The sequence below is a fragment of the Falco biarmicus genome, chromosome 4, assembly GCF_023638135.1.
Source record: "Falco biarmicus isolate bFalBia1 chromosome 4, bFalBia1.pri, whole genome shotgun sequence".
In the NCBI taxonomy this organism is placed as follows: Eukaryota; Metazoa; Chordata; class Aves; order Falconiformes; family Falconidae; genus Falco; species Falco biarmicus.
The window spans coordinates 104,518,894-104,531,853 of NC_079291.1; the positions used below are offsets into that span (position 1 = coordinate 104,518,894).

The following is a 12,960-nucleotide window of genomic DNA, read 5'->3' on the forward strand; positions in this document are numbered from 1 at the left end:
AAGATAGATTCTAGACCGAGAAAATCCCACAGAGGTTTCAATTTCACATATTCTCATTATTTCAGTGAAGATGTGGTCCTTAGCCACCTTCTGGCTAGGCGATGATGATGACAGTAAATGTGAAAGAACACAGTGCTGTCCCACATTACTGTATTGCATCAGCTCTGCAACGCCGACAGAAACGAAAACAACTTCTGTCGGTTAATTTAGTACAACTCAAGAGATAGGTGGGCAGCAAGGGCCATCAAACCTAGCATTTTTACAGTCACTTTTGTGAACCAAATGAAATTTCAAAGTCTTCAGAGTTCAGAGGCAGGTACCTTATGAGATATCAACACTGCCTGGTTCACAGCCTGCTAAGAACGTATCTGCCCGTTTTACGAGCCCCGCTGAACGATTCAGCTGTGCAGGTTTGCTCTCTTGATGAGTAACGCTTGCCAGAAAACTGGGAATAGTTTTCTATTCAAAAACATTGCTTTTGCTTTCACACATATTTTTTTCCCTCCAGAGTTATCTGGCATGAAGTTAGCTACTTCCCTCCCTGCTGTGCTGCCTAAAATCTCCGTTTTTTTCAGTATCTTGAGGTTTGCAACACGGCTGCTAGCTGGCTACTGCCGTACAGAAAGGAGGGATGGTGCGTTTTAGGCATCAAAGTTCTCTCCAGCGGTACAGCCCACACCCTGATGGGCAGTATCCCGACATTCCAGCTGCCCTGGCTGGAACAGGCAGGTGCACATCACATCGCAGGATCTGGGTTACTCTGTGCAGTTGCAACTCGACTAAACACTGAAAATCTAACATGCCCAGACACATTTTAAACACACCTTTGTTAGAAAATACGGATTTTTTTAGTTTTATGTCATTTCTCTACATTTTAAGTCCCTAATGGAGCTTTGGGATAGACTTGAGTTTGGTTTTTCATATCGTTTTGTGGTGGGGTTTTTTTATGTATGAACACATTCTGTTAAGCAAGCTTTTTCTCTAATTGATTGTCAAGCAAATTCTCTAATCAATTGTCATATACTGTAATGCCATACATGAACATTGGATTAACACAGAGTCTCCTCGTGTCTTCATTTTATCAACAATATGCCCCGATGTATCTCACTAATGATAGCACTTCTAATAGTGTCTTTTACCTGTGCTATGGCAGATTTTGCTAATTTAGATTGAATTAACCTTCTTTTTGTGACTTGCTTTTACATCAATAAAAAGGATGGGGAAATCCAATCCATGTACAATAGTGTTTAAACTCATTTTTACCTCTGTGACAACATTAGTCTCAAAATCAATCCTCTACCATGCAAAACAAGCTCCTCGCATTATGTCTGAAGCGGGCTGTATGCAAGTGAGAAAGTACGACAGGCTTTACCTTCAGTAAAAATGCACCAGGGATGTGTTTTCCCAGCATTTTATTTGTTCTTAAATATATGAAAGCAAAAATAATCACAATAATCACTTCAAAACACCTTGGTTGGGAGACTAGCCTGTTGTAGGAAGTATCTCAGCACATTTAAGAGCCTCCTCTGCCAAATACTGACATCTCTTCAAAGGTCCAGGTGCCCCCAGTTCCTGCTAAGGAACAGCAGGAACTCCATAGCTCACAAGAAAAGCTCACCCTTCTCAGATTCCGTCTCAGCAGTAAAAAGCTTTTTAATCGACTCAAAAAATCCAATTCCTGTATTTTTTGTGCACATTTGCTTTGATGTTCATCTGTAATCTCCCTTGACAGCTCCTCAGCAGACTAATGGTGTTCTATATTAGGAAGAGATCTCTTATCAAGCACCTAATCTAAACTTGCCTGCCTTAGTTTCGCTGAATCCATTGATCTTCAACGTAGCCCTAGTCAAACTCCCCAGATAAGGCTTTCCCCATCCTTTATACTACTTTGTCTCAAGTATTTGAACAGAACTTTTAAGGAAGTGAGACAGCAAACGGCTCCTAGAAAAAGCAAGCACATTGAAGTGACAGACTCGATATAACACATACCGCTACGTGTTGCACTGAGAGCATGTCTCAAGTCAGGCTATGACATTGCACAACTACTGACTGTACCTGAGATGACAAAACCTGTGAAATCTCAGTACGGGCCCTTATTGATCGCTCTGGATATGCACCCACTTTTTATGAGCATATTAGATGAATGCATTACCAGTTTGCTGAATTGTGCATGCCAAAGCCTGTACGTACAAACAAGATGCGCGTGTACATCACGGGCACAGTCAGTCGTAGCACAGACATGTGCACACAAGAACTGAAGCCTGGCCAAGGGGGGCCATCCTTGACTTTTTTTTCCCGAGTAACACACATATAGCCAGATACGGACAGGCATAGGGAGGCAGCTAAGCGTAACTGACCACAGAATAGACAAATCTGTAATTACAATCAGTGAGAGCAAAAGGAATCACTTCAGTAGGAGGTTTTTGGAAGAGGGCAAAAAGTACGAGGCAGGATTAAATGGGTTTGCAGGTGGGGACTGGGGAGTTTAGAGAATACAGGTGAATCTTTGGTGATTTATATGTATTTTTCTTACTCTCTAGTCTCCTAAGAATGTTAACTCATTCATACATTCAGGCATTTAACTGACATTCTATGCTTTTGCAAAGCAGCTTTTCAATTGTATTGAAAAGGTGTTGCTAACTACTAACGGTTTAATGAAGTTATAGTAATGAGTTATTTAACCGGTACCACAAATTAACTAACTGTCCATTTCTAGTGCATCTATTTATAATTCGGGGAGGGGAAAGCTATGTTGTTTATTTTACATTCTGCTCTGCAAACAGCTGCTCTGTTTATGTTCTGGAGGCATGCTCAGGAGCACACGAAGGATCTGGCATTCAGTTAATACCAGCAAAAGTAACACTGGAGAAAAACATCATAAACTAGACTGCTCTATGCTTTTAAATGCAAGTGATTTTAACCTATTGAATCTGAATGCTTTGTTGATTTATATTGAAGAGAATTTTCTGTCTCCTAGCAGACTGTTACTATCAGCTGTCACTGGTGTTATTTCATATACAATTTTCTGTTGAGTATTAAGCATCGGCAGAAATTGATTTCTACTATATAATAAGCTATTTTACACTCCTACGGCATATGAATGCAAAATAGCTGTATTCCTCTCTTTTCTAGTTGAGTTTCAATATTTTCGGTGTTCAAGTAATCATAACAAGGTCTGCAGAGAAATAAACCAAACTGCAACCAAAAATTCATAAATCTTCAGGCTTTCCCAACATGTTCTTATTCATAACTGGCTTCTAGAAGCCACACTGTTCCCTATCAATTGAGCAGCGATCCAGGCTTTCAGCCTTCTAGCTATGCTGAAGAGCTACATTTGCAGAATAAATATTAGCAATGAATTTTAGTATAGCTGAAAATAAATATACAGCTTATATTCAGCAATGAAATGAAGCTGAAGTGAACAGTGAGTTACTATGTAAGATTAGTTCTAGGAATGTAATCTTTACAGATTCTTTGTCAGATTGATTTAGGCAGGCACAGCTCACTATTCTGAAGCATGCATCTCTATTTCAATAAAAAAATGTAGGGGAATAAAGTCGGCAAGAGGCAACACTAATTCCATGCCACCACCCTAAAACAGAATTGCTTCAGAATATTCGGAAAGACTCATAGTTGAAAGGAACAGAGGCTGCAGAAAAAGCTCAAGCACATAGTTACAACAATAACAAAGCAATTCATCTATGCCATGCAAGCACTTAGATGTAAGGCTAAAAACAACAGAGTAAAACACAAAAAGTTGTTTTAAATGTGCAGTATCAGTTCCCCTTTGGGTAGTCAAATTTGCTAATTTTTGCCTTCAACCCCACGCTTCTCCGGCGGCAGCCACTGCACCAATAGCACGTGGCTCCCTCCAGCCACAAAGCTGATGCTGCTCCTCGGGTCATGCTGAACAGCAGTGCAGCCAGCATGCTCCTGCTCCCCCAGGACCGAGAGCATCACCTTCGGCAAGGGACCAGCTCCACCACCGTGCCTGGGATCTTGAGTCTGCTTCCAAACCTGAGTCTGATCAGTCTCGAAAGTGGCCGTAACGCTACGAAAGTACAATGAACTACAAGAAATACCAGATGATTACAATGGATCTGCGTATTGGATGGCTAGGTAAATATATCCTGGGCGTGGGCGACAGTGCAACAGATCCTGCACCTTTAAAACTTGAAAAAGCAATTAAAAACCAGTCTCCTAGACCTGCACTACAGCTTAGTAATAAAAATGTATATATTTAAAAAGGCTAAATATATATATTAGAATATATATATTTAAAAAGAGAGATATAACAAATATTTGACATGGCATTTTTACAGCACGTAGGAACATTTAATATACGCGCCTTGTAGTTCTCACAAACATATTGGTGCCATTAGAATTTAAATATCTCTTCACATGGGCCATATTCACATCTCAGTCATACTGGCATAAACCCAAACCATTTCCATTATCTGTTGACTATGAAATTGCTCTGGTTTAAACTAGTGTAACTGAGATAATTTAGCCTCTTGCTTCATTAATTTAGCAAACAAAATATTATTAAGCTGGCAATTAAATTTGTTTAGTTTTCTCCCAGAAGTATTCAAGACACACAGGGATACAAGCTATTATGTAGTGTACATTGCCAAGCTTCATTAGTACAAAACATGTTATTTTGCTCAATGCATTGAAATCAAACTAAGTTTAGTTTATTTTGCTGAATGATTTGAAATTAAGGCTAGATTTTGGTCTAATAAGGTATTTTTTCCAAGAAAGAAAATAAGCATAACATTGTCCTCTCTTTCTTTTTGATCTAAGGAAGTTGTACTTATCAGTCCTGTACGTATTATCTAGTGGAACAGGATGTAGTTTTTTCTATATTTATTTTGTTATTATTGTTTATTGTCCTTTAATGACACTATGATTACAAAATTTAGTAATTCTATTTCTTTGGTTCCTAACAATCCAGAAAGACCAACATGCACAGAGAACGGCATATTGCAAAGTTTATCGGACTGACCGCCAGCTGGAGGGACAACTTGGTCAAGTAATTTCATGCTCGTTTTCTTCCATATTTTCTTTATAACTGCTCTAAGTTCTTCGTTTGCTTGCTCTAGGTTACCTGTGGCAATAAAATACAAAAATGGAGGATGGCAATTACATTTCAATCAGCTGCAGTGAACAATCCTTTAGATATTAATTAGCTGTAGACAAATACTAAGACTGCGACAGGGATCCTTTGCAGCAAGCCTAAGCTACGTGTGGTAGGAGAAAATACTACAACTAAAGAGAAGAAAGGGTGTAAGGCAGCGAGTTCCTGGGGCTTTCAAATCAGTCTCTGCACTGCAGAGGTCAACCATAATTTACACATCCCAGCTCTACTCTGTCACTGCTTAATACTGTCTGCTTAAACTCTGCGGAAAGTGATGACTTGCTTTTTACAAGCGACTTTCTTGATCCACAGCCGAGCCTCTATTTTTTTAATCATAGTAATTACTCAGTTGAACAGGCTTGAAAGTTCAGGCAACTGACTACTGAACAATTTTTCATCTCTTGCAGTGCTCACCTGAACCACAACAATGGCTGAGGGGGCTTAATCTAATTGTTTTATTATTGGCACTGAAACTCAAATTCTGCTGAGAATAGCAATAGACATGGAACAGAAAGTAGGAAAAGATGGTAAAATAATGAAAAAATGTAGGAAAATAGAAAGAAAAGTCTTTGAAATACACCACTATTTTTTAAAACCTTTCCCTCTGGCGCAAATGACAGAAATGCATTCAACTGCCAGAACTGGCCTCGACCAGATGGGGATGTTACTTTCAAGTGTGCAAAAGCTGCAGTTGCACCAACATGGGATCCAAGGCACCAAGTTAAGGAGCAGTGAGGAAGGAGCCTCTTGGCTGGACAGAAAGGGGAACTCATTCAGGCCCTGCAGCAGAGCTTCTGCTACTGTGCCGCTGCTACATGGGTTTATCTGACCAGATAAAGGCACCTAATAATTTCTGAGATTTCCTGGGCTCTGGCCTCACCATCCTTTTCGTTTCATTTTCTAGCAAATCACTCCTAGCAACAGTGACTCCAACCCATGATCCAAAAGCAAACCCAGTCCAGTGAGACTAAGGCAGCCCTACTCATGTCCAACAAAATGAATAAAGTAAACTGTAACTTTTCCTTATCGTGCCTTCTGACAAATGCAGCAAAGGCTTTACAGCCAAGAACCTTACCTTCTGTTTTTATCTTTAGAGCAGTCCTAACCAAAGCAAACAATGTAGCATTAAACATGACGGTTCCATCGCTGTTTAGTGGCATATTCATGGCTACTAACCTCTGTAAATGAGAAAAGGAAAACAAATTTTGATGGAGTTTTGTTTGAAAAAAAAAAAAAACAAACCGACAACAAAATCCTGCAATGTTCATTTCTGAAAAACTGATGTATTAAAAAAAAGTAATATCCACAAGAGGCATAAAAATTACATCTCCAAAAACAGTTGAGTCTTCTACCCTAGCTGCCTATAATAACCACCCAATATCGCTTCTTTCTGATATTTATCACATGCATGCTTATACAAAAGCTAAAACTGTTCAGTAGTTTTCATGCGCTATTTACTGAGTTAATTTGCAAACCCTGAAGCCCAGCCCTGGGCTCTGACTGTAAGTCACACTAACCAAGTATTAAGGACAAATGCAGTTACGGAAGAGCACGCACTTCAGTTGCAGTCACGTTCCAGGTTTCCCACAGGTTCCCTCCAGCCTCACACTCCATGAAGAAACATAGCACTAAGCCCGTTTGTATAAACTGATTCATTTCTTAGGTAACTCTTCAGTGATGCTGTGCATCTCTTACACTGTCTACACTGAACTAGTGCAAACGGGGCTTCCCTCTTTCAATTAGTTCATCTCTGCATTAGTGTTCGTATTTTAGAGAAGTATCGCTGTGACCCTGTCAGAACACTACTTAATCTACCAAAATCCTTTCCTAATGTCTAACTTGGATTTTTTTTCTGTTAGTTTAAAAGCATTACTCAATTGGATAACTTATCTTAATGTATAGGTTTGCTTTAAGTACGCCTTGTGGCATCCCACTTGAACCCAGTGTTTTGTATGTCAACTTACCTGTTTATAAAACAGATACAAAAGAAATCCAAATGACAGGTCTGTTGTAACAATCCTTCAATTAAAAGGCTTGATCTTATTCCTACTGAAACTGCTAAAACTACAATATCCATAGTTCTGAAGTCCTCAGATACTCTAATAATTATTCATCTCCTTTGTGTTGCTTTCCAACTATATTAAAATGCAATTAATCCTCATTAAATTACACACCATGCCTGACAAATTCTACATCATTTTAAATTCCCTTTAATTTTCAGTCTTCTCACTCACAGCTATGTATCGTTATTCACTTCAGCTTGTTTTATCACCTTGCAGTCCCCACCTTTCAATCTCATTTCTACATTGCACATGCAGCAAACTCCTCACGAACGTGCCTGTAAAAACACTGTATCAAAATTAATTCTCCATTAAACTACCACCCTCTTCTCTGTGGAACTGAAGAGAAATCAGAAATGTCACTGGGTTGAAGTACTCTTATATGTGACACTGGGTCACCAGAAATGCTGGGATGAGGTAGTTCACATATGGGACAGTAACAGGCTAGTGATGCATTTCCAGACTGACACCTTTCATTTTGATACTCTGTTAAGAATTTTACATTGCTGTTAACTACTCAAATGAGTACCGAAAGAAATTACACTAATTTTCCTGCTTTCAGTTATGCCTGCAAAAAAACAGGGAAACTTGAGAGTGAGAGAGACCTGGCGAACAGACAGGATCACGGTGCACGCGTGATGCATAACAAGGCAGAAGTGAATGAACAAACCGGGAGAGAAAGCTAGAAAGAAACCAGGCAACACCTACCTTGCAGGCCACGCGGTGGGGGCACAGCTTGCCAAAACCAAGAGGTGGCTGAATACGTCTCAGTAATGTAACCACATCAAGATGCTTTATCCTTCCCCTAGAACGAACACACACCAGTTACCAAACACACATCCATTGCCCCACAATATACTATGCTCTGCGTTAAATCTTATCAGAGAAATGATCTAACTTACTTTGCTTCAGGGTCATATTCTGACCATATCCTTTTGAACTCATCCAAATGATGGGGACCCAGGATAGACCAGTCACGTGTCAAATAATCAAAATTATCCATAATGACTGCCACAAATAAGTTTATAATCTAAAAAAGTAATTAAGAACAATCTGCCTTAATTATTTTGAAATTAAAAAAATATATTCAATAAATAAAATAGCAGGTAGGTAGCAGGTTAAGAATTCAAACAAATTCATCTCTTAAATGATGATTTCTGGCAAATATAATCAAATGTCACAGAAAATACATGCTAATCATTTAACTGACTAACTGGAACTCTATCAGGTGATGGTGCTGACAAGAGTGTGATTCTATCTTAGAGCACTCAGTCTTTGACACAGCCTGTAACACTTTTTTTCTCTTCCTTGGTTTGCCAGGTGTCACTGCATTGAGCTAAAGAACGGAACCAATACATGTATTTGACATAGTGTAGATCTCAGGAAACAGCTTTCGTATTAATAGGATTCAAAGTCATGACAAGAAGACTTCTGCATACATCTTGTTAACAACGAAGATGATACAGAACAGCAGAACGTGTATGTTTACACATTAGTTCACAGAATTCTGTCTGACCACTCTCCTTTTGCAAGAACAGTACTGTGAATAGAAAAAAAAATTAAAAAAAATCAGCCGGCTTAGACCAAACACCTGCAATGAGGAAAAACGTATTTCAAATATTATATTAGAGCGAAGAATCCATTATGCCACGGATTAGGGAGAAAGGTTACCATTCACATCTCATGTGCCACAGTTTGAGCACACTTGTAGAGACACGAATCCAAATTCTGCCAAGTTTAAACAATACAAAAAAGCATTACTAGTAAGTCAATGGAACTGCAGCCTTATTATTCAGGAATATTTAATGATACTGTTGAGAAATGTATGAAATAATAGGTGATGAAATGACTGTTAACTTAGCTTTCAAATATGCAACCAACCACTCCAGCATACATATAGTCAGGAGAACAGCTTGTACGTGGGAATTTAGAACCACAGCACAGTTTAGGCTGGAAGGGACCTTTAAAGGTCATCTAGTCCAACCCCCCTGCAGCGAGCAGGGACATCTTCCACTTTTGCTTTGGTTGCTCAAAGCCCCGTCCAACCTGACCTTGAATGTTCCAGGGATGGGGAATCTACAGCCTCTCTGGGCAACCTGTTCCACTGTGTCACCACTCTCATTGTAAAAATCAGTATAAAATCCAGGATTTAGGCCTGTGTATGGGAAAACAATCTTGCAAAAATATTTTGGATATGGGATCTTCAATTATTCTCTGAACCCACTACTCTTTTAGTTCAGAAAAAAGTCAAAATGCCAAAGCTCATTTCTGTTAATAAGCACAAGCCGGACTCACCAAAAATGCACAAAGCATGTAAAAACTGATGAAATAAATTATAGCAAAATTGCTTCCACAAGTGTATTCTTCCCCGGGATTATAATCGGATTCTGGATCACAGCGTTTTCCAGGCAAACATGCCAGCATGATTTCCTGCCAGGCTTCTCCAGTTGCACACCTTTATAAGGTCACAAAGATAAATGAAGCATTATTTGACCAAAACAGATTAAAGATATATTAATTTGTTAAGTTCTGACAAAATTCTTGGAGCTGTACAAAGACAAATGTGAATACAGATTGTGAACTTTTCAGAGCAGGAACTACTTAAAAAAAATACAGAGCATGTTTCAGAAATTACAAACACAGACCTGACTTTGTAGACACGTTTCATAAGGTAGACTAATGCCCCATAAAGGCTCACATGTAAAAATTTGAACCCAAACCTGTGATTTACAAGGTAAATACTTATTACAGTGCAGCTGCTGTGTACAAAAACCTGTCATAAAAGCTCAAAGCATCTATTTGTAAAAGATTAATTGCCTTCTCAGCATGGTTGAAGAAATTCTTGCCTCTAACTTCCGCTATTGCATTTTTTGCATAGTTGGGTAATGCCTGTGTACAGACCCACGATTTTAAATACTTAAAAGACAACTACACACCTGCGACATTTCTGGCTATGTTCATTACCTAGTTTGAAAGGTATGAATGTCCTTACATACTTAAAGTGACTTAGATCTCAATGGGTGATGCCCTGGGTCTCAGATAAGGAGCGACCTGCCGGTCTTGCCAAGCAGGTTAGTAGCAATGCACAGGAGCCAAGCGGAGTTACGGAATCACAGGGAGAGAGCTCTCAACATTGCCACCTTTAGAGGCATCCCTGTTCCACATCATTCCCTCTCCTTGCTCCGGGACATTTTGAAGCACCCCTAGCAAATGTTTACCCTTTTCTTAAGCTCTCTAGTAGAGATTCCATAATCCCCCTGCATCAAAATCTAGCTACCCTTGCATCAGAAAGTTCTGCCTACTGCTTATCGGGTCTGCAAATTACACCCGCTGCTTCTTGTCATCTCTTCAGCAGATGTAAAGAAGAGTTTATTTCTTTATCTTTGCAACAACCTCTCATTTTCTCAAACTGTCATCCTAGCTGTGCTTCTAAAGATTACAGTAAGGGCACAGTCTCTTTCACCTTTCCCAACACCCCCACAGTGGACACCAGGGCTCAGTGTATTTGGGGTCTACATGCAGACATCACTCTGCATGAGTGATGTTTCACAACACTGAGGTGTTTCACAACAGCTGCAATGAGTTTAGGTCTGGATCACCTGGATGGAACCCAGCACGCAGCCACAGAGAGTATGTGCTTGTTACGCTAAATTGCTTCTCACTTGCAAACACATTTTGAACAAATGCATGGTACGAGAGCTACTAACATTTTTCATAGATCAGTGAAATGGGAGGCATTAAGTAAGAGTTAAGGTTTGCTCACCTGAAGAGAAGCAGCACAGCTTGGGGGAAAGTCTGAAAATTGTTGTTTCTGTTTATTTGGTTGTTGTCCCTCATGGCCACTTTTCCAAATACCTACAATAAAACAGGATTTTGACTTTCACCCTAGCAACCTGTACTGTCAGAAGCTGTAGGCCTTAAAGTCTAAACTTGCTTCAGTATGTATGAAAAGCGCTTGCTTTACCCTTTTTACATTTTTCCTAATAATGATGTAATTGCAGTAAATTTATCACATGTACAAGACAATTCTTAGTAATTTATTTTGGCATCAATAAGACATTATAATACTAATACATATTCCAGTCTTTCAGTGAGAAAATACTGGTTTAAACTAGCACCTAGAGTCTTTTATTGCTATTAAAGCCCTACTATGTAAATATTGTACATACTTGTAGTAAGAAATATTTGCTGTCCTGAAAACCTTGACTCTAAATAATGAAAAAGAGATGCAAAGATGGAAACCAAAGCACAGAGAGTCTGAGCATCCTGCCCCAGCCAGAGATGGACATGTGTTCAGTTCTTCAAAATTAAATGGTGATTCCTTGGCCATGGGACTGTTCTTTTTCCCAAATATAATACATTTACATCCTCTTACAATACAGTGAAGGCTGTTACTGCATTTAGAGATTAACACCATGATGCTCTGTATACGTGCTGCTGGACTGTAAGGACATTAAGTTGCTTTTGGATAAATGATTAAGAGAAAGAATCAGGAGGAAAAACCACTCTCTGTAGCATGTTTCTTCTCAACCCACTCAGTTAGGACCTCCCTTGGTGCTGATGTGAAGAACCTTTACAACTCTGAGAACAGAAACAACTCTAAAGTTTCATGGAACACAGAGCTATCCTAAGGCCTTCTGACAGGAAAACTGCTGTTATCAGGAGGGGGGACAACAGAAAGAATAGAAAAAAAGAGCCAGAACTGCAGCCCACATTCAGGATTTCTAACAGGGACTTTTGCCCAAGTGCTGACAGTCATCCAGCCATGCTCCTCAGACACCACATCTCACGTGTGACACGGAGACTACCACACAACTCAAACCACACTGCCAACCACAGCTCCACGCTCGCTGCCTTCGTCTGCTGCTTTCCTGCAGGCTGGGCAGGCCCCTCTCCAGCCGCTATCCCATACTCCCACTAGAAATGGCCCTGGAGTATGAATTTTAGGAACAGTTTCCCCACAGGTTTCTCCTATCTAGCTGTCTCCAGTAATTAAGCCTGGAGAACCTGGTCTGCCCTGTCTGCACTGCTGCTGGTGTGAGCAGTAGCACCCTCATCCCAACAGCACATTTTTACATTTTAATTTACATTTTTACATAATTTACATTTAATTTACATTTACATTACCAAAATCCTTTCCTCGTACATCTTGTACGCATCTCCTACTCTTGGTTAACCACAGGTTCAGCTCTGCCTAAATCTTTACCTAGATTCTCTTCCTAGTTTTATTCTTCTCATATGGGAAAGATTTTTTAAAAAAATAATTAAAAAGCTGGAGTTTTAATGCCTGATTCCCAAAGCAAGTCTATAGTAAAAAAAAAAAGCCATGCATTCTTTCTATACATTCATGCATAGGAATACATGGAAGAGGAGTGGCTCCTTTCAGCAAACCAAGATACTATAAGCTCACACCAAGCTCTTCTCTTGCATCTTTTTGGATTTTCTAACTACCAGATTCATAACCAAAAAATATTGTTATGCACTCTGAAAACTCTCCCCTAGATACAGCACTGATATCAAAGGAATGTTTCAATAAGCACCTTAGGAAACAAGTCTGAGAGTAGCCAACACTGTACTTCTGTTTAATGCTAAAAAAATTCTGTATTTACCTGCATTCCAATGACAGCATAGATGAAGAACAGCATGGCTATCAGAAGAGCCACGTAAGGCAGAGCCTAGAAATGGGACAGATGCATTGTATTTTAATAATTTCACACAATTATTTCAATTTCCATTTAAAAAAATAAATTTCTTTGTGCAACA

At 39.4% G+C, this 12,960-nt stretch overlaps 1 protein-coding gene across 10 annotated transcripts in view; it reads right to left on the minus strand.

Annotated features, from left to right (window-relative positions):
• Positions 1 to 12,960, minus strand: part of CACNA1D (calcium voltage-gated channel subunit alpha1 D) — a 235,534-nt gene that overhangs the window by 28,119 nt on the left and 194,455 nt on the right. For all 10 annotated transcript variants that reach the window (XM_056338446.1, XM_056338440.1, XM_056338445.1 and 7 more), the window contains 7 exons: positions 12,807 to 12,872; positions 10,961 to 11,052; positions 9,493 to 9,652; positions 8,100 to 8,227; positions 7,906 to 8,002; positions 6,213 to 6,315; positions 5,006 to 5,107 (listed from right to left, as the gene is read on the minus strand). In XM_056338446.1, coding sequence (XP_056194421.1) covers positions 5,006 to 5,107; positions 6,213 to 6,315; positions 7,906 to 8,002; positions 8,100 to 8,227; positions 9,493 to 9,652; positions 10,961 to 11,052; positions 12,807 to 12,872 — 748 coding nt within the window. The remainder of the gene's footprint in view (positions 1 to 5,005; positions 5,108 to 6,212; positions 6,316 to 7,905; positions 8,003 to 8,099; positions 8,228 to 9,492; positions 9,653 to 10,960; positions 11,053 to 12,806; positions 12,873 to 12,960) is intronic.